The sequence below is a fragment of the Mustela putorius genome, unplaced genomic scaffold, assembly GCF_011764305.1.
Source record: "Mustela putorius furo isolate JIRA1106 unplaced genomic scaffold, ASM1176430v1.1 tig00000873_pilon_pilon_pilon, whole genome shotgun sequence".
NCBI classification, from domain to species: Eukaryota; Metazoa; Chordata; class Mammalia; order Carnivora; family Mustelidae; genus Mustela; species Mustela putorius.
This window is the reverse complement of record NW_025421504.1, coordinates 1,239,967-1,259,676: the sequence shown is the minus strand read 5'-3', so window position 1 is coordinate 1,259,676 and position 19,710 is coordinate 1,239,967. Positions and strand designations below refer to the sequence as shown.

General features: G+C 68.2%; 2 protein-coding genes across 5 annotated transcripts; one reads left to right on the top strand and one right to left on the bottom strand.

Annotated features, from left to right (window-relative positions):
• The first annotated feature begins 1,221 nt into the window (after positions 1–1,221).
• On the top strand, positions 1,222–7,400 carry FSCN2 (fascin actin-bundling protein 2, retinal). Of its 2 annotated transcripts, none has more exons than XM_045085704.1 (5): positions 1,222–2,739; positions 5,942–6,098; positions 6,454–6,579; positions 6,850–7,091; positions 7,195–7,400. In XM_045085704.1, the coding sequence occupies exons 1-5, from the start codon at positions 1,914–1,916 to the stop codon at positions 7,398–7,400; spliced, it is 1,557 nt and encodes a 518-aa protein (XP_044941639.1). In that variant the 5' UTR covers positions 1,222–1,913. The 2 variants fall into 2 exon arrangements, with proteins under 2 accessions (XP_044941639.1, XP_044941638.1); XM_045085703.1 differs by having other exon boundaries at positions 1,238–2,739; positions 6,454–6,575; positions 6,924–7,091.
• A 1,956-nt stretch (positions 7,401–9,356) lies between these two features.
• FAAP100 (FA core complex associated protein 100) lies at positions 9,357–18,720 on the bottom strand. Of its 3 annotated transcripts, none has more exons than XM_045085701.1 (10): positions 18,472–18,720; positions 18,201–18,319; positions 16,489–17,414; positions 15,306–15,462; positions 13,789–14,558; positions 13,547–13,686; positions 12,427–12,543; positions 10,602–10,688; positions 10,122–10,259; positions 9,357–9,887 (listed from the first exon to the last, which is right to left on the bottom strand). In XM_045085701.1, exons 1-9 carry the CDS (start codon positions 18,634–18,636, stop codon positions 10,128–10,130), a joined length of 2,613 nt encoding a protein of 870 aa, XP_044941636.1. In that variant the 5' UTR covers positions 18,637–18,720; the 3' UTR covers positions 9,357–9,887; positions 10,122–10,127. The 3 variants fall into 3 exon arrangements, 2 of the variants coding, with proteins under 2 accessions (XP_044941636.1, XP_044941637.1); XM_045085702.1 differs by having other exon boundaries at positions 13,547–13,683; XR_006608294.1 differs by lacking the exon at positions 9,357–9,887 and adding an exon at positions 11,980–12,216 and having other exon boundaries at positions 10,228–10,259.
• Positions 18,721–19,710: the final 990 nt, after the last annotated feature.

Here is a 19,710-nt window from a genome sequence, read left to right as displayed (position 1 = left end):
CAGGTGCGGATAGCCTCATGGCGTGTACCCCCAGACCAGGGACATCTGCCTGGCATCGAGGCAAGGCCTGGGCCCTGGGCACGCTCCGTGGGGAGGGGGTGCTACCCTGGACCGTCTCTCCCTGCCGGCGGGCACCTGGCACGCAGCGCAGTCAGGCCCACAGTTGGTGCCCCATCAGCGAGTGGGGGCCACAGAGGTGGACAGGGCTAGACCAGCCCCCGGACCATCTCGCAGCTTGTACAGCGCTGCCGGGGGGACGGGGGCCCGGGCGTGTCTCCCAGCGTCCCACCCTGGTCCTCGGTGCTGCCGGGCACTGAAGCTGCTGCCCGGGTTTGAGGGAAGGACGCCCGAGCCGTCTGGCCTGCCCGACCCCAGCCCCCACCCTCGGCTGGACCCTCACAGCACTGGGCCCCATCATGGCCCCCAGAGGGTCAGAGCGGTGAGCCTGCGGCATCAAGAGCCCACAAGGCTGTGGCTGGAAATGCCCGCGGCCCCGGGCCCATTCCCCCAGGGAGGCCTGAGGGTCACACACTGTGATGAGGAAGAGGACACCGAGGCTGGCCTGGGACCAGGCCGGGCAGCTCTAGTTTCACTACTTGGCTCCCAGCCCCTGAGGCAGGTGCAGGAGACAGACAGGCAGGGTGCGGCTGGGCTGGCCCCTGCGGGTCCCTGGGGATGTGGCCCCCTGGACTCAGGGAGGAGGGAGCACAGCCAGGTGGGGGCTGCGGCTGGAGGTGCTGGGTCGGCGGGGGTGGGGTGGGGTGGGGGCAGCTTCTGGCCTCTCCTAGCGGGCTGGCCACACTGCTTCTGCTGAGAGGGCTTTGCCCCCCAAGCGCACCTGGGACCAGGCTCCATAAAGACGCCGCATGTCAGGCGAGTTGCCCCAGCCACAGGAGAAACAGTCCCCAGGCCCCCGCAGCAAGGCTGGCTTCACCACAGCTCACGCAGGGAAAGGGGAGCAGCCTCGTGGGCTTCTTGAGGTGCTTAAGGCACAGGGGTCAGCCGAGGCCTGGTCCTCTGACCCTGGGTCCGACTGCCGCCGGCTTCAGGATGGCCCCTGTTCTGTGTTCACACTCCGCGGACCGGGGCCCCCTCCCGGCCCCGCACAGCCAGGCCGCCTGGCCTGATGTGAGTGAGCGTGACCCTGGCTGGGGCCTGGGTGCCAGGATAGGGGCACCAGGGCACACGTGGCCACTCCCCGGCCCCACATCCCCTGGGTGCCACCTTCCCCGCCCCGGCCACCCCGGGGCAGGTGCAGGTCCTGGGCTGCCGGCTGCAGCCCGGGGATGGCTGAGGGGGACGGCGCGCGACTCCAGCTCCAGGCTGCCGGAGTTGGGGGGCCTTGCTGGGCTCCTGGCACCAGGAATCAGAGAAGCAGTAACTGGATCTGGCGGGGGTTCTGGCGGCCGCCGGGGCGGAGGGCTGCGATCGGGTTGCGGTCTCGCTGAGTTTTCCACCAGGCAGCTTTGTCGACGTTGGGAAGGAGCTGGGCTGGTGAGTCCGTGCACTGGGTCTGGGGGCCCTGGCGTGGGGCACAGCGAGGAGAAAGCCTGAGCGGCGCAGGGGCCGGGAGGCGGGGCGCAGGGCCGGCCGGCCCCAGTGTGGACAGGGAGGTGGTCAGCCCTCGGCGGGCGGAGCTCTCCACCCCTGCTGGCCCTGGGGCTCCGGCCGCTGGAGCAGTCCGCGAGTGGCTGAAATCCAAGCTGGGGTAACAAAAGGCAGCCGCTGTCCCTAAGCCGGCGCAGCTCTGATCCGCCCCCCCTGCCCGTCCGCTGCCACCCGCGGGCCCGCAGCCACTGGCCAGAGGGTGGCGGGTCCATGCCGCCGGCCGGGCCTCGGGGGGACCTCGGGGGCTGTGAGCACGCGGAGAGCGCCTCACAGGCCCCTCGCGGGGTGCTGGGCCGGCCCTGAAGATGCCCACCAACGGCCTGCACCAGGAGCTGAAGGTCCAGTTCGGCCTCGTCAACGACACCGGCCGCTACCTGACGGCCGAGAACTTCGGCTTCAAGGTCAACGCCTCGGCCCCCAGCCTCAAGAGGAAGCAGACGTGGGTGCTGGAGCCTGACCCGGGGCAGGGCTGCGCCGTGCTCTTCCGCAGCAGCCACCTGGGCCGCTACCTGTCCGCCGAGGAGGACGGGCGCGTGGCCTGTGAGGCCGAGCGACCGGGCCGCGACTGCCGCTTCCTGGTGCTGCCGCAGCCCGACGGGCGCTGGGCGCTGCGGTCGGAGCCGCACGGCCGCTTCTTCGGTGGCACCGAGGACCAGCTGTCCTGCTTCGCCACGGCCATCTCGGCGGCCGAGCTCTGGACCGTGCACCTGGCCACCCACCCGCAGGCGCACCTGCTGAGCGTCAGCCGCCGGCGCTACGTGCACCTGTGCGCGCAGGAGGACGAGATGGCGGCCGACAGCGACAGGCCCTGGGGCGTGGACGCGCTCATCACGCTCATCTTCCGGAGCCGGCAGTACTGCCTGCGGTCCTGTGACAGCCGCTACCTGCGCAGCGACGGCCGCCTGGTGCGGGAGCCTGAGCCGCAGGCCCGCTACACACTCGAGTTCAAGGCCGGCAAGCTGGCCTTCAAGGACACCGACGGCCACTACCTGGCGCCTGTGGGGCCGGCCGGCACACTCAGGGCGGGCCGCAACACGCGGCCGGGCAAGGACGAGCTCTTCGACCTGGAGGAGAGTCACCCGCAGGTGGTGCTGGTGGCCGCCAACCACCGCTACGTGTCCGTGCGGCAAGGTAACGTGGGTGCAGCGGCCGGCCACGCGGACCGGGCTGGGCAGTGGCATCCTCACCGCACAGGTGGTGGCCAGTGGGGCGCAGCACGAGGGGCGGGGCGGCGGGGGGGCCTGGGGTCCCGCGTGGGGGTGGCGGCCGAGCACTGGTGGCTTCAGCGTCGGGCGGACAGGATCCTTCTCAGGACCCCTGAGCCCAGGCCGTGCTGGACACAGGACCGCGGAGCCCCGGCCCGCTGCCGCAGGGGTGCGGAGGGCAGGTCCCGCCCGTGCTGGGCCGGCCCCCCACCCCTTACCCTCGCCTTCTCTTGTCCTGCTTCATTTTCTGAACTTCACAGGAAGTGCGGGAAGGGGCCACGCACAGGCTAAGGAGCCAGCAGGAGTGCCATGGGCAGGGCCCTGGTGCCCACACCACCCATGCCTGACCCGTGGGGATCCTCACCCAGCCTGGGGTGGAGTGTGGAAGGACCTCGGGGTCCCTCCGGTCTGGTGGCCTCCCCCGGGACCCAGGCTTCCTGGCGGCAGGCACGGTCTCTGCCAGCTGGGTGGAGCTGGCTGCCCGTCCTGTCCTGGCCCATTGGCTCTCTGCCTCGCGCGGCCAGCGTGCCTTTCCGCACACCATCCCATGCCTGTGGGCACGGGCAATCCCTCCTTCCCCAAGACGAAACCCGGCCCAGGCCAGCAGTTGCAACTGTCCCCTGCGTGGGCCCCTGGGTCTGTGCCCCCAGGAGTGGCCAGGCATGCCCTTACCAGCCCCACTGCCACCTGCTAGTCCTGTTGGCTGAGGCCCAGCTGCGGGCACGCAGAAGGGGCCCCCTGCCTGGAGCCAGGGTTCCCAAGGCCAGTCCTGCGCCGCAACGGGCAGTCCACAAACACCTCCTGAACGCCTGTCTGGAACATGGCCATGTCCCAGGGCACGACAGACTGTCCGCCCTGTCCTTCCTGGCACAGGCCCGGCGGTCTGGCCACACCATTCTCTGGCCTGTGGGAGTTGTCTGGTTTGTCAACCACGTGAGCCGCATCCTCTGTCGGCAGGGGGGGTGCACACAGGAGCCGCGGGTAAGGCCGTGGTGCTGCAGGCAGTGGAGGGACAGAGCGCACTGGTAGTGGCGGCGAGGGACTGCGCATATGGGCTCTACTTCCCCCCAGAGCCCCTGCACCTGACTCTGTCTGTCCCGGCCGCACCCCGACTAAGGACAGGCTCTGCCTTCTGCATAGAAGTCAGAGGCACCCCACATTCGCCTGCTCGCCTCCAGGCATGTGACCTGCCCCCCCAGATGTTCAGATGTGGACTTGGCAGCGAGTCGACGAGGAAGCAGGATGTGCGTGTCTGTCCTGGGGGAGGAGACAGCTACGCTGTGGGATCTGCTGCGGGGTGGTGACGGGATCCCAACAATTCTGCTGGCCAGGTAGCCCCCGAACCTGTCTACTTCCCATAGGGGGTCTCGGAGTACCCCCTGGCTGGCCTGTTTTCCCCACCCAGTATCTTTTTTTTTTCTTTCAAGATTTTATTTATTTATTTGACAGATCACAAGTAGGCAGAGAGGCAGGCAGAGAGAGAGGGAGAAGCAGGCCCCCTGCTGAGCAGAGAGCCCAATGCGGGGCTCGATCCCAGGACCCTGGGATCATTTACTGAGCCGAAGACAGAGGCCTCAACCCACTGAGCCACCCAGGTGCCCCTCCAGTATCTTTTTGGGCTGCCCCCATTGGCGAGAGTCGGCTGTTTCTGTTGCCCCCTCTGCCAGCCTTGAGTGGGACAGTGGAGCTCAGAAAACAGACCACGTGGCTCAGGCTACGAGGACATCATCTCCTGTAAATGGAAGTCTGGAGGCACGGGGCGGTGGGGACCCAGGCAGGACACCATCACCGGCTCCATGGAGTTCTCAGAACCCTTTGCTCTCTCCTCCTTGTGGAGCTGCTCTCGGAGGACAGCTCTGACCTCAAGCTGGGTGCCTTGTGGTCACAAGACGGCTGCTGCTATTCCAGCAGAAGCTGTGGGAGTCAGAAACCCCTCGGCCAGTCTGTCTGGGGCGATGCTGGGGATGCCAGTGGGGTCGGCCTCCGAGGGGCCACGGTGTAGCCCGACTCAGGAGACCTAGCCTCCCTCTGCCCTCAGCACCTGCAGGGACGGGTCTCCCACCCTCCGTGGTCTGTTTCAGTGTCACCTTCTCCAGGGGCCACCCCAGCCCAGGCCCGCAGCACCCACAGGCCTCGGACAAACTGTCATCTGTGTCGTTACTACCGGGCACATGCCTGGAGCCTCAGGCGCCCGCTCAGTTCAGTGCTGCTGATGGGACGGCGGGGTCCATGTGAGAAGGGAGACAAGAGACCTCACTGGGCGGCTTTGGAGGGAGCGACCTTGGGAGCTGGACAGCAGGTCCCACCCTCTCCAGCACACACGTGCCCGGTGCCTGCTCTACCTTCCTGGGGACAGGGCTGCACAGGATCTGGCCCTGACCCTCAGGGCTCCATTTCCTCCTGCTTCACACTGGAGCCTGGCCTCACGGGGAGCTCTGGGATCTGTCACATCCCTGGAAACAGGGGCATGGTTTATGGGACGATACTAGGAAGACTCTAGAGCCTGGCCTCTGCCCCGCATCCTGGGCATGGTTATCCCCAGTTCCATCCTCCAGGAACCCCAGGCAGCGCCCCAGGGAGTTTTGCCCTCCTTCAGGGTTCCTAGGAGACCAGACACGTAAAAAGGGGGGCTGGGGTGGGGACAGTGGGCCAGGTTTTCCTCTGTGCCCAGGAATGGACCCTAGGCCCCAGCTGGGGTCTTCCCCAACTTGGGCCCTGGCTTGGGGAAGAAGAGGAACCTCACTGTGCTTATCCAGGGGCTTAGGGGTGAGTTATAAATAGAGGCTGGTGTAAGTCTTGGGTCGAGAGAGCAGTAGCAAGCAGATTACCTAATGATTAGCAGAGGCAGGGGATTTGCTGGCACAGAAGGGTCTGGCTCCTGGGGCTGCGGTAGGAGCTTTGCCAAGGACCTTCAGGGAACTGGACACTGCAGTCCACAGTGTGCCCACATGGCCATGGCGGCACCACCTCCTACTCTCCGAAAAGCGCCTTCCAAATCTTAATTCCAAAGGGTTCTGAGACCCCTTCTGCCTTCAGGGTTGCCCCAAGAGCATGCTTTTCCCCATCTTTCTGCTCCCCACCCCAGACCTGGGGAGAGGTGTGAGGGGCTTCCCCTATCCTCCCTCTAGGGGTCAATGTCTCAGCCAACCAGGACGAGGAGCTGCTTCATGAGACCTTCCTGATGCAAATTGACCAGGAGACGAGGAAGTGCACCTTCTATTCCAGTACCGGGGGCTACTGGACCCTTGTCACGCACGGGGGCATCCACGCCACAGCCACACAGGTGTGAGTGCCCCATCCCCATCTCCACCACCATGACCATGACCACCACCACCACCACCACCACCTCCACCACCTCCACCACCACCTCCACCACCACGCCTCCTCCACTGCCCCAATCACCACCATCTCCACGGCCTCCCCCACCTCCACCTCCACCACAAGGACCACTGAATCGGCCCAGCCGAGTAAATACTCACTGGGCAAGGGGCAGCTCTTAACAGTGGCGGGTGTGTCCGTGGAAGGCGAGTGCCTGTCCCCCCCTTCCCGGGGGTTGGTACTGGACCTGAGGGGGATGGGAATGCCTGACCCTGAGCTCCTGTCTTGCTGCTCTGAGGGGACTTTACCCTGACCTTCCCAGTTCTGCAAACACCATGTTTGAGGTGGAGTGGCGTGGCCGGCGGGTGGCCCTCAAGGCCAGTAATGGCCGCTATGTGTGCATGAAGAAGAACGGACAGCTGGCGGCCGTCAGCGATTTTGTGGGTGAGCACTCCTCACCAGTCCCAGGGCCCAGGGCGTCCTCGCGCTGAGCTGGTCCCTCCTCCCTGCCCCGGCGGCCTTGGCAGTGGTCCTCCTTGTTGGTCAAGATTGCTCCGGACGACAGGGAGAAATCAGAGCCCGCGATCTCCACCGCACATTTGGGGAACCTGGGGCTTAGCGGTAACAGGCCTCTTGCCAAGGTCACACGAGTCATGGCAATGGCAGATGTGGACCCACAAGTGTCCAGGCCAGGAATCTGGGCCCCTTCTGCCCCCAGACCCCCCCCATCCTACCCACCCCGGGGAGGACGGCGGGCGGGGCCGTGGCGCCTCAGCCCCTCCTCCCCGCCAGGTGAGGACGAGGAGTTCATTCTCAAGCTCATCAACCGGCCCATCCTCGTGCTGCGGGGCCTGGACGGCTTCGTCTGCCACCGCCGGGGCTCCAACCAGCTGGACACCAACCGCTCCGTCTACGACGTCTTCCACCTGAGCTTCAGCGACGGCGCCTACCAGATCCGAGGTGCGCGGGGGCGCGGGCGCGGGGCAGGGGCCCCCCCTGGGGCGGGGGTGGGCGCGGCCCCCGGCTCCCGCGCGCGCCCCGCCGACCCGGCCCCCGCCCGCAGGCCGCGGCGGCGGGTTCTGGTACACCGGCAGCCACGGCAGCGTGTACAGCGACGGCGAGCGGCCCGAGGACTTCGTCTTCGAGTTCCGCGAGCGCGGCCGCCTGGCCATCCGCGCCCCGGGCGGCAAGTACCTGCGCGGGGGCGCCTCGGGGCTGCTGCGCGCGGACGCGGACACGCCGGCCGGGGTCGCGCTCTGGGAGTACTGAGCGGGGGGCGCGTCCCCCCATTAAACCGTGTCTGGGACGCAGCGGCTGGCGGGCTCCGTGGCGCCGCGAGGGGAGGGTCGTGCGCGGACGGCCCGCCCCAGCCCCGGGGCTCCGGCCGCGGCTGCTCCACCTCCCCACCCCGCAGCGCAGCAGACGCAGGGCGGGCGCGTGTGGCCCGGAGTGGGGTCCAGCGGGTGGGACACCCCCGCCCCGGCAGGTGCCCCCGGCGGAGTGCGGGGTTAGGCCGGTCGCAGGGTCTTGCGGGGGTGGATCCTCCCACGCGGATCCGGGTCTCAGGAAAAACCCAGCGCAGGTGAGGTGAGAGCGACCCCGTCCCTCCCAAACTGGGTGCGAGCGGCCGACCCTGGGGAGAGGGCCCCTCTCAGCCCTGCACAGCCCCACCGGGGCCTCCACGCCGCCCGCACCCACCCCACCCGCCCCAGACAGGCCGGATGCCAAGACAAGGTCTGTGGTCCCGCAGCCAGCAGCCAGGCACTCCCCTGCCCCCAAGGACCCCCACCCAGGCCAATGCCTCTTGGAGGGGTCGGGTGGCCCAGAGCCTGACGGGAGGTGGAGACCAGATGCCCCGCCCCTGAGCCCAAGCCCCTCCCCGCCCCTGGGGCCTGAGAGCCCGTCCAGCGAATCCAGCCAGTGAGGGCCGTGGGGACCGGGGCGCTTTGGGAAAGGTGTGCGAGGCGGGACGTGCAGCACGGATGTGCCCGACCAGAGTGGACAGGGAGGGATCCTGCCCCCACCCACAGCCTCTCCCCAGTGTCCGCCTCAGCCCGGCCTGCTCCGGACCTCACTGCCTCGCCCAGCCTTAAGGACAGATGGGCTGGACCCCAGCAGGCCCACTGGCCAAGGGGGGCTGAGTTAACCCTCTGAGAACCAGACACCAGAGCCTCGAGGCTGCAGAAGAGCAGGTGGCCGCAGGCCCCATGGCCTGTGCTGCCCCCTGGCGACACCAGGGCAGGACAGGGGCTCCCCCGCCCGGCGCTTGCCCAGTGATCACAGCGGGGGACTCCCTTGGTGTCCCCGACTTCCCTTCGCTGGCCTCTGCCAGGAGTGCACTTGGCCTCAGACCCATGCTGAGCAAAGTCCACGCGGCCTGGGGAGGGGAGACAGGGACCAGTGCCCGGAGGGTCCACCTGGGACTGCGTGCAGGCCGGGCCGGAGCCGTGTGGGGGACAGTGAGCCACACGCAGCAGGGGCTGCCGAGGGGCTCCCGCGCTCGGTGCAGTGGCCCGTCCCTGGTGGGGCGTTGACAGGGCAGCCCAGCGCAAGGCTCCGGGAGCCAGTCCCCCCCCCCCAGCTCTGTCCGGACCCACTTGCCCTGCCCCCCCCCCCCAATCTCTCCCAATTCACAAAGGTTCCACAGGATTCCATGGGTTGGCTGCCTGGCTTGTGGGTCTCCTCTTCTGGAGACCAGGGGGCGGGGCTCGAGTGACTGCAGCCTCGCCTGCCCCACCAGGGCCCTCCGGCCAGCAGGCGTGGGGAGGGGAGCGCCCTTCCCTACTACTGCGTCTGCACCCCTGAGAGGGTGCGGGCTCATGCCTCACCAGGGTCATCCTGGTCAGCAGCCTGGCGGAGGCGGCAAGTGTGCCTTGGACGTCATGTGGGAGCTGGAAGTGGGGACCAGGGGCAGCCCAGCCCAGCCCTGGCGCTGGGGGACAAGCTTCCAGCGCTGCTCTGTCCACAGCCAACATCTGTGCCCACCACCGCCTCTAGCATGTGGTCTCCCTCTCTCCCTCCTTGGAGACGGCCTGTCCTCCCTGGGAGGGGCTTGCTTGCCCTGTGGGCTGGGTGGGCCCTTCACCCAGGGCCGGGGGACTCTCCCTGGCCCCCACGACCACGGAAAAGACCAAGGCAGGGTTCATCTATGCGCACCCCAGAGGAGGCCCAGAAATGCAGTCAGAGCTGCTGCCCCAAAACACACACACACAGTGACAAGGCAGCTCCATGGGGAACAGACTTTTCCCGCAGCAAGGGGGGCCTCGCAGCTCCTGCACGTACAGGAGAGCACCATGTTGAGTCCAAACAGGGGGTCACCCCCGCCGACTGCTGGACGCACCAGCACTGGAAGGCCACTGAGTGGCTGCTCAGGACAAGGGGCCCTGGAGACAGGGCACAGGGCTGTGCACGGCCCCGGCCACAAGCACCTACTGGGGGAGTGTCAGAGCCACAGGACAGCATGCCCAGTGGGTGGCCTCAGCAGCGGCCCGTAAATGAGGGGCCCCGAGAGGGAGGAGAGGTCTGTACTTGGGGGAGCAGGCAGTGGGGCAGGCAACAGCCATGGCCAGAACCCCTGAAGTCCCAAATCTGGAAACTTTCTCCTGGGCTCCTGTGGGCTGCTCTGGGGCCCAGACCCTGCACCCAGGGCCTGACTTCTGGGTTGGGGGGGCGGTGGGCAGATGTCGTGGATCCAGCTCCAGGGCTCCGGGCCAGGGACGGCCAGGTAGGACCAGGTTCAGCAGGAGTCGTGGGCAGCTACCGAAGGGGAAGGAACACTGTACAGAGGCTGGGGCCGGGCGGGCTGGGGGGCCACGAGTGCCACTTCACGCACACCCCAGAGCAGTCGTGGGCCCCATATCCCCAGTAGTGCCCAGTCCACCTGCCACCCCCAGCCTCATGGCCAAGGTCAGGAGCCAGGAAGCAGGCCCTGGTGTTACGCACTTCTCCCCATAAAGCCACGAGGGTGCTGGGCTTGTGGGAGGGGCCCACCTGGGGTCACACCAGGAGGAGGCTGGGGCTGCGCAGCTGCCGGTGCACCTGCAGGAGCCTCTGGGCGGTGGCGTGGAGGCTGGCTTCGTCTTCCGTGCACAGCCGGTCCCGCAGGGTCTGCACCTCCCGCAGCAGGGTCTGCCGGTGGGGGCAGCAAGCTCAGACCCCCCACCTCGCCACTGGGCACGGCCCCTCTGGGGGACAGCGGTTATGCACAAACCCTACTTGGTATGTGGCAGGTGACCCACAGCCAACCGCTCCGCAGGCGACAGGAAGGTCCGATGGAAGGCGGACGGGGGAAGGAGCAAGGCTGGAGACCAGGAGCCACGCCCACCCCGCATTCCCCCCTCCGTGGCTGAGCAGGGGGCAGGCCCCCACTGTGCGGGGTGAGCCCTGTGTTCCCAGAGGATCCCGGCCAGGGACAGTGTCACGGAGCAGGCCGGCGGGAGGCCACGGGGAGGGGAGCCAGAGGGGCCTCACCTCGTGGCTGCTGTGGGTCTGCTGGAGACACTGTACACGGAGGTCGGGCGGGCCGGGAATCCGGGCAGCTTGCTCCACGACCATCCTCTGGGGGCAGGGGACAGGGAGGCTGGAGCCGGTGCGCAGGGTTCCTCTCACACCGCGCCACCACCTCCACGGGCCCTCTGTGCCTTGCACTCCAGCCCTAGCCCGACGACCGAGGACTCGGAGGTCGCCCTCCGAAGCTCCCGCCACCCCTCCCAGCGCTTCCCTCATCCCCACGAGCCGAGCCGTCTCCCGCCACCCTGTCTCCCAGCCTTCGTCCCAGCCCTTCGTGCCCACTGCCCTCACGGGGGCCACCAACCTGCCCCCTCAGCACGGCCCCCTGTGGGGTGCTGCTTGTCCTGTGCTCTGGGGGGAAGCCCAGGGTCAGGCAGCGAGGCCCCCACAAGCCTCTGTGGCGGGCACCACACACCTGACAGGGTCCCCCAAACTCTGCCTGGCCAGCACACACCGGTTCCCCGGTGCACTCCCGTCACGGGGCGCAGGGTGTCCGCTGCCAGGACCAGGGTCCATAGCCGCGTGACAGGCCTGTCAAGGGACCACCTGCAGCCCTCTGTTAGGGGCCAGGTGAGGCGGGAGCACGGCCCCAGCAGCTGAGAGACCGTACGTGGACGTGGGGCCTTTAGATGAGCTCATGTGGGGGAGACCCAGGTCGAGTAGGGAGTGATCACACAGGAGCCTCTGGAGGTGGCGTGGGGACAGCTGTGTGAGTGCGGGAGAGGCCTCGGCCATGGGCGCCGGATTCCTGCCGTTTGGGTCTGGTCTGTGGCAGTCATGGCCACACCGGGACACACTTCCCCCAGCACCTCGCTAACCATGTGGCCCCTGACCGTCATGCCGGGTCTCGGCTGGGTTGTTAACAGCCTGATGGGGAGACCCCGGTCCAAGAGGCTCCCCTCTGAGCAGAGGGAACGGGAACCACTCTGGGGGCTGGGTGTCCTTTTTGGGAACCTGGCACTACATTCCTGAGCTGTGTGAGCCTCAGTGGGCCCATCAGAATGCCGAGTAGGGGACAGCGGCGGGGCCACAGGCTCTTGAGTGATGCCCGCCTGCCGGGCGCGGGTGGGTTTGACACAGCAGCACTCAGGTCCTCGTGGAAGCCTCGACTGCGGCTTCTCTGGTTCTCAGGGTGTGGGTGGGGCCGGGGAAGGTGCGCTGGTGCGTTCCCCGCCGGAGGGATGGGGGCCACGGCAGACTCCTCCGGGGCTGCTAAAGCCGCAGTCAGAGCGGCGGGAGGAGACGGCCAGCTGGGCCAGAGCCTGGGCTCCACCGGCCCAAGGGACCAGGTGCCAGGCTTCACGTAGACCGTGAGCACCTTCTCAGATCTGGGACTTACGGCCCCCAGAAGGCAGTGCAGCCGCTGGCTCCCGCACTAGACAGGGCCCCTTGTGGCATCTGCGAGGGCGGAGACGTGGTGGCTCGGACTGCAGGCACCTCAGCGCAGGGCCCACGCCGGCACATGCAGCCCCGGGGCCCACGCCGGCACACGCAGCCCTGGGGCCCACGCCGGCACACGCAGCCCCGGCACACGTTCTCTCCGCACAGGCGCTGCTCAGCCAGGCGAGATGGGGACCTGAGTTGGCCGCGGCAGGGAACACAGACAAGGTCCTCCTCAGCGGCCTGAGGGCTCAGGGAAGCACAGGCAGGGTCTGCCATGGAAGAACCACCAGCACAGCTCCCCGCACAGCCCGAACGGGCAGGAGCAGAGGTGGTCCTCCAACCCCCACACAGGCAGCCCCACCCCCGACAGCGCCCCCGCAGCTGCCCAAGCAGACCCACACACCTGCAGACGCCCAATGACCGCGTGGTGTGCGCTGCACAGGCTCGCCGGCGAGGAGCTCTCCACCTGGATCTCCACAGTCTGCAGGGGCCCTGCTGCGCCCAGGTCGGTCATGGCCACCTGCCACACAGAAGAGCCTCACCACCCACCCATGGCCCTGCCAGCCCCAGACCACAAGCAGCTCCAGCTGCCCTCAAAGGCCCTGGCAGCCCGCACGCCCAGGCCTGGCTCTCCCCACCCAATGAGAACTTGCATCAGAAAGACCAGCCGGCCACCCAGCAGTCACCCAGCTGGAACACATTGCAGAAATCCTGTTTCCTTGGAATCTATAGCCACGGCACTCACTCTACGGCCAAGGGACTCTGTGCCCGCCTGCCAACCCTGGACCACCCATGCCTGGACTCCCCTATGGCACACTGGGCGTCCTGGGCCACCTAACAGCAGGGCCAGGGTTTCAGATGTGAGACAGGGAGCAGGCTGGGCAGTCCGTCCCCCGGGAGCTCCAGCTGCAGGAAGCTGAAGACAGAACCGGCTAGGACAGGCCACAGGCAGGACAGGCCACGGGCCAGGACATGCTGGCTCACTCTCCACCCAGAGCGCCAAGGACGGGCCCCACCCGGGAACTGAGGAAGGCCACTGCTCCTGGCACTTCTGGAACCCTGAGGTGTGTTAGGGCTGCGAGCGCTCTTGAGGCCAAGAGCACTGGTGGAGCCACCATCCGGGCCCAGAATCAGGGCCCAGGGACGCCCAGAGCCTGGGCAGGTCAGCACGGTGTCTCGGCACCCCCGGGGGCAGCTTCTGCAAACGGGCAGGGGTTTGGGTGCCTGAGGACCAGTATCAGCAGGTCCCGCCCCACAGTACTCACGGCTGCCAGACACAGCTAGGGAAGTAGGCCACGAGTGCCAGCAGCACACACGGGGGGGTGCCCCCACATGAAGGTCAGCCTGGTTCCCAAACAGACCCCACGCCCCCACAAAGGCTGTTCCAGCACAGCCGAGCCTCAGACAGCAGGAAACTCTATGCAGTGGGGACCGGTCACCAATCCCCTCAAGCAACGCAGACATAGCTGGCTTGGGGACGACACTCAGAGACGCTTTTCCCCAGGGTCCAGACCCCCACATGCCTCTCGGACGGTCAGGTGCACATCAGCGCCATCTGGGGCCACTCCCTGGACCGAGGACAGCTGGCGGGCTCGCACAACGTCCAGGGCGGCGTTCTCGGCAAGGAGCCACTGCAGGGTGGCGCAGTCCAGGGGCGTGCCTGCTGGGTGGGGGGCTGTGGTGAGTTCAAGCAGGGCCTGTAAGAGGGAGGGGCCTGATGTCCACACACCCTGAAGCCACGGTGAAGGCATCCGACACCACCAACCTGAGTGACGGTCCCCCAAGGCAGCCCTCAGCAGCTCTGCAGACACTTTGATCGTGGCCACCGACGGAGGCAGGAACTTGGCCCGCAGGGAAGCAGGTCCTGTCGGCTCGCTGCGGGGCCCGAGGAGAGATCCCAAGAAAGTGTCCACAGGGTCACACAGGGGGCCGAGCAGCCCGGGCGCCTGCGTGTGGGCTGGGGCCAGGCCAGGGAAGCGCAGGCACCAGAGCACGTCCACAGTGTGCTCACACAGGGGCAGGCAGATGCCGTCCTGCTCAGGCAAGATATCAGGGCGGAACTCATCCAAGGAGTCCGTAGAGGACTCTGATGGGGCACGCGCCCCGCCCACGACCTCCCTGAGGCTGTAATGGAGTGCGCAAGACACGGTCAGGGGCAGGTGCAGGACGCCATCCTCCCCGGGGCCCAGGGGCAGCGTCACTTCCCGCCGATCGCCGGGGCCCAGCCGGTCCACAGGGATGGTGTAGGTGGTGGCTGCGCTGGCCACGTCAGCGTCTGAGGCAGAGGCGCTGGTCAGCACCCGCACACACAAGGCCCAGCCCCGGTCCAGACGGAGGCCGCTACTGTTCTCCAGCTGGCAAGTGGCCGTCAGCACGTCCTGCAGCTGTGGGCGGCTCCAGGCGGTCGTCAAGGTGCACGAGATGGGCCTGGGGCCCTCCCGGCCGGACAACAGGATGCAGCTCACATTCATGGCTTCGTTGAGGCAGGTCAGGGCCTTGTTCCGCTGGTCAACAGCCTTCCTCAGAGAAGACAGCCTGGAAAGAATGAAGGTGGCACCCACGGGGAGGCGCGCCGGCGGGCCCCTCGTCCCCTGCTCCCGGGACTGGAAGGCACCAGGACCTCACTCTTTGCCGTGAAGAGCAGGCCACTGCCTCCGGGAGCAGCGCTGCAGCCCCGGCCACGCCGAGCCCCGTCCAGCGGCCCCCAGCATCGGACCCCGCCCCCTCCCAGGCAGCACAGCCACAGCGGGGCAGAGGATGGGGCTGCCACAGCCCACACCCAGCAGCCCCGGCCTGCTCACTGGGCTCCCGGCCACCGCCAACCTCGTTGGCGCCGCATGGCCCGGGGCGTCTGCACATCCCCGGCCATGTCCCTTGTCGGCCCTGTTGATCCTCTGTGGCAACAGTGCGACGGCCGAAGACGGCAGGCTCCTCGGAAACTGCACAGAAGGGCAGGCAAGGGCTGAGCGGAGCCCGCTGCTCTGAACAGGTCAGAGGGATATGCCGCTGGGGCCTCTGCTGAGACAGGGACGCAGAGGCCTCCGAGGAGAGGGGCCCACTGGGGGAGAGCCGAGGAGCCAGCAGGGGCCGTGTCCTGGACCCGCTAACAGGGAGAAGCTGCAGGCGGGATGTGGAAACGGGACATCCCTTTCCCCTGACGCAGCCTTCCGCCATGCAATGTGCCACCTGGGGCTCTCCCTGGGGTCAGAGGCCTGGACCTGCGCTGCCCCCACAGACGCAGCACCGGCCTCTGGCCGAGCCACCCGAGGCACAGCTGCTCACCTCTCAGAGACGGTGCCGATCCCAGATAGCAAGTCCTTAATCTTCTGACCAGTACTGGCCGCAGCGGCTCTAGTGGGGCCCGGCACCTCCGAGCTCAGCTGCAGGCGGCAGGTCATCAGGCGGCCCCTGGTGGACAGGGCCAGGAGCCTCACGTCACCTGCAGACGCACACCCGTGAGACCCGGTCACCGGGTGGGGGAGGGGCAAGCTACTGGGGGCACAGCACAGAGGTCGACAGCGTGCGGCCCCCCGCAAGAACGAGAGGGTTCTGGAGACGGCCCTGAAGAGCCCAGATACGCACTAAGGGCCGGGCGGAGCCCCTGCCCACGTCCGTCCCTGCACACGTCCCGAAGGGTCCTCCCTAGGGGAGAGTGCTGGCACCCAGCTCAGTGCTGTGGGAAGGGTTCTGGGGACGGGACTAAGGTGGCCGAATGAGGACGCGTGTGGCCTCATCAGCCAGGTGCCGCCGGCCTGCACCGCCCCCATGGCCTGCACAGGGCAAGGCAGCGCACAGGTGCCCGTCTCGCTCCACACTCACGGGGCCTTTCCAGAAGCCTGTGGTCTCTCTAGCATCGGCTGGTCCCCCCACCCCTGGGCTCCATCTCCTGCAACTGTCTGCTTGTCCCCCGTGCCCAAGGCCACCGAGGCCCCAAGCCCTGGGCCGTGGTGTGGCAGCCCAACAGCAAGGCACGGAACACGTGTGAGCCGTGCAGCAGCCTGGCGCTGGCCTAGTCCGTGCTTCCTCCACGAGGAGTACCACCCCGTGGGCCGGGGTGGGGGGCACCGTTCTCGCCCCCCCCAGCGCTGTCCAGGGAAGACACGTCCAGCACGCAGCTCCAGCAGAGCCGCCGGGGGCAGGCCACACAGGAGGCGGGCAAGCGCTTCCCAGCCTTCAGAAACACGCCGGCCTTGACCAGAGCCCTCCCGGGATTCCCCACCACAGAGCACCTGCCCGGGAGAGATGCCCCACCCCTACCCACACACCAGCAGGCAGCCCCCGCCCCCCGAGGCAGGTGTCAAGCACCAGCCTAGGGCAGCTGGGGAGGAGCCTGCCTGTGAGGTTTGCCGAAGATGGGAACAACGTGCCAGTTCACACGCAGAAGACAAGCCCGCGAAGCTCCACCCCCCCCGCCCCCCGCACGACAGGCGGTGGCGTCTCCGGCTCACGTAGCACCACCTCGTACCTTCGGGCACCTCGGACAACACTGAGAGGGTGACGACGCTGCAGACGCCCAAGCCAGCTGGACACAGCAGAGATGGCGGGTCTCCCAGGTCCCCGCTGGGGACGCCTTCCTGAGCCAGGTCCACGACACAGAGCTCCGAGGTGGTGCTGTGGTAGACACGGCCACCTCCGCCACAGGCCGCACAGAGCACGGGCCCCGGCAGCCGGTACTCCCGCAGCTCCGGCACCAGAGTCCCAGCCCCGTCCCAGCCGGCCTTGATGGTTAGGACCTGGCCGTCATGACCGAGTGCCACCAGGCAGTCAGGGTGTGTGTCTTCCACGTCCTGGGCCAATGACTCTGTCTTCACGGCCCCAATGAAAACAACAGGTTCCTCCAGGTGATGGAGGATCTTGACAAGGGCCTTCGGGTTGCCAGGGGACAACTTTGAGGTGACCAGAGTCTTCAAGACCACACAGCAGAGTTGGCCATCAGGGAGACCACAGAGGATCACAGGTGACTCCAGAAGGGAGGCGTCAACTCCAAACAGTAGCCCAAAGAGGGCCCGTTCCAGCCAGAAGCCCCCAGAGCCCTGCGCACGGCTGTGCAGAGCAGTGGGGCCCGCTGGGGACACACAGCACAGCACTGGGAGGAAGCGGGGGGCTGTGGGCTCCCCAAGGGGCCCAGTGAGGGGGCTGGAGATGGACAACTCCACCTCGCCAACCTGGCCTCTGAGTCTGGCGTCCTCTCCCGGACGGGGGCACTCAAACAGCTGTACCTTCCAGTGGGCAGGGCCCTGTGCCAGGGTGACGAGCTTATCAGCAACCACAGTGAAAGTACACAGAGCGGCATCCGGGAGCAGGCAGGCGTCTGGGTCCACAGAAATCACGGCACAAGGAGGCTCGCCGTCCTCACTGTCCTGGTCACTCCCGTCATCTTGGTTCATGGACCTTCAAGAACCAGGGAACTGTGAGAACACAATTAAGCTGTCTTCCCAACAAACCACCACTGACCACACTGGGCCGGGCATCTTCCCAGGCAGTGACCTCGGTGCCCGTTACGGCCCCTCAGCACTGTGGGGAAGGCCCACCTGGGAGCAGCTGGCCGGCCACACACCTCCGGCCTGCCCGAGGACTGCTGTCGTGAGCGCCCGTCCCCCTGGGACACACACAACAGGATGCACCCAGGCTTCCAGAAACGGGTTCAGGAGGAAACGTCTCGTCCGCGCAGAACCGTAAGACCCCCCCGCACCGAGGTCGATCCTCTGAACCGCCCCCCATTTCTAGGTCCTGAGACAGCAGCGACCACGGCGCGTCTAGACCTGCGCTGGCGCACAAGAGAGGCCGAGCTCCTCAGGACCGGCCCCCTCCAGCCTCAGCGTTCAGGGTGCGCTGGAAGTGACCGCTAACTTCAGAGACCCACCTACGGCCAGGGGGACAGCATCCTGCCTGGGGCTGCACGCTGCGCCGCCTGAGCCCCATTTACTAAGGACTGTCCTGGAGACGAGCCTGCTGGAGGATGCCCGGGCTGGGGGCCGGGGCAGCCCAGACTTGGGAGCTGGCCCCGCGCCCTCCGGCCCCACAGGGGACGGCTGGTGTGTGCTGTGACCCCGATCTAGGCCACGCAGGGCGGACAGGTCACAGTGGCCAGGGTAAGGAGGCCAGGGCCGGGCACGAGGAGTCCCCCCCCCCAGGCCGGGCCGGCCGCCACCTGTGCCGCCCACCGTTCCCCGTCACCTGCTCTCGGGGTCCGGCGACAAGCAGTAGATGCCCCTCCGGGCGCAGAGGACGTAGAGCAGCCCGGGGACGGCCGAGAGCTCCAGCTGCCACACCGGCGCGGGGAAGCAGTACACGGCCTGCGCGGGGAGAGGGCGGCGTCGGGCCGGCCGCCGGCGCGGGGGAGGCGCGGCCCAGCACCCGGCCTCCGCGCCCCCGGCCGCCCGCCCCCGGCCGCCCCCGGCCGCCCCCGGCCGCCCGCAGTCTCTCCCCCGGGCGGCCCCGCGCTCACGGCCAGCAGCCTCCCCCCCTGCGCGTAGACGGAGACCCGCTCGCTCCCGGCGGACACGAAGACCGCGGGCCCGGGGCACAGCACGCGCGGCCGGCCCGCCGCCAGGCCCCCGAGCGGGCAGCGGAAGCTCTCGAGGTACTCGACCCGCGGCTCGAGGCCGGCCATGGCGTGGGCCGGGGGCGCGCGGGGGGCGCGGGCAGGCGGCTCGGTCCGGGGCCGCGGGCGCTTTACGGCCGCCCACGTCGCGGCGCGACCTCCGCCGTAAAGCGGCCCGGCGGGGGGCGGGGCCGGGGCGGCGCGCGCGCTCCGCGGCTCGCGGGTGGGGTCCCGGCCGGCGCTCCGGCGGGTGGGCGGGGGCGCGCCGCTGCGGGGAGGCCCGCGGACACGGCGTTTGCCAAAGGGCCAGCGTGTTTGAAGCCAAACGCGGGACACCCTCCGGCCTGCGCCCGCGGCCCTCGTCCGTCCTGCGCGCCGCCCCGGGCGCCGACTCCGCGACCTGCAGCCCCCCCGCCGGTGCGGGGCCTCGGGGCCCGGATGGTTGGGACCGAAGTCGCGTCGCGCCTCCCTCGTGCGCCCCGGAGCAGGGCCCAGTCCGGGACCTGCCGGGACGAGGGCTCCCTCGGGCCGGAGCCCGGAGCCGGGGCTCAGCGAACGCCACCTCCCCGGGGGCAGGCGGCCCACTCCGAAAGCGATTTTGTGGGGTGTCGGGGGCGGCGAGATGGCATGGGGGATGGGTCACCGCCCTCAGCAGCTGAGTCTCCGACGCCCGCTCCTCCCTCCACGCCTGGCCACAAGCTGTCCGTGGCTGTGCTGGTTTGGCGGGTCGATGGGTCACCAGCACTCAGTCGGGATGAGGGGACCGAGACACCGGTCACCCTGGCGGCCTCCCTCATTTCCCCCAGGGCCTCGGAGACAGCTGCTGACCACAGAGGGGCCAAGTGCTCTCTTCTGGAGAGCGTCCCTGAAGGGTGTCTGTGGACGGAGGTCAAGCACACCTCACTGCTTTACACCAGGGAGACCCTCCAAGGCTGGACACCTGTGAGCCAAAGAGGCGTCTGTGGGGAGTGACCGAGCACAGCGTGCTGCCAGACGTCCCCTGGGCTTGGACTGAAGCCTGGCCCCTCTTGTGGCGGTTGAGGTGGGCACTCAGCCCCCAGGGCCGTGGGCAGCCACGGCTCATCTCTGGGTTGACTGCATGAGCACGGCATTTGCAGTCCGTTGTTTGCCCTGGGCTGGGAA

Bases quoted from the DNA above. Each gene is read 5' to 3' on its own strand.
- FSCN2 (XM_045085704.1), top strand. From the start codon at position 1,914: ATGCCCACCAACGGCCTGCACCAGGAGCTGAAGGTCCAGTTCGGCCTC. The intron at 2,740-5,941 runs GTAACGTGGGTG...TCCTCCCTCTAG, and splicing joins CTACGTGTCCGTGCGGCAAG to GGGTCAATGTCTCAGCCAAC. The intron at 6,099-6,453 runs GTGAGTGCCCCA...TGACCTTCCCAG, and splicing joins CACGCCACAGCCACACAGGT to TTCTGCAAACACCATGTTTG.
- FAAP100 (XM_045085701.1), bottom strand. From the start codon at position 18,636: ATGGCCGGCCTCGAGCCGCGGGTCGAGTACCTCGAGAGCTTCCGCTGC. The intron at 10,689-12,426 runs GTGTGTGGGTCT...CCCTGCCCCCAG, and splicing joins CGGTCATTGGGCGTCTGCAG to AGGATGGTCGTGGAGCAAGC. The intron at 10,260-10,601 runs GTGAGGCCCCTC...CCCCACCGGCAG, and splicing joins AGACCCACAGCAGCCACGAG to ACCCTGCTGCGGGAGGTGCA.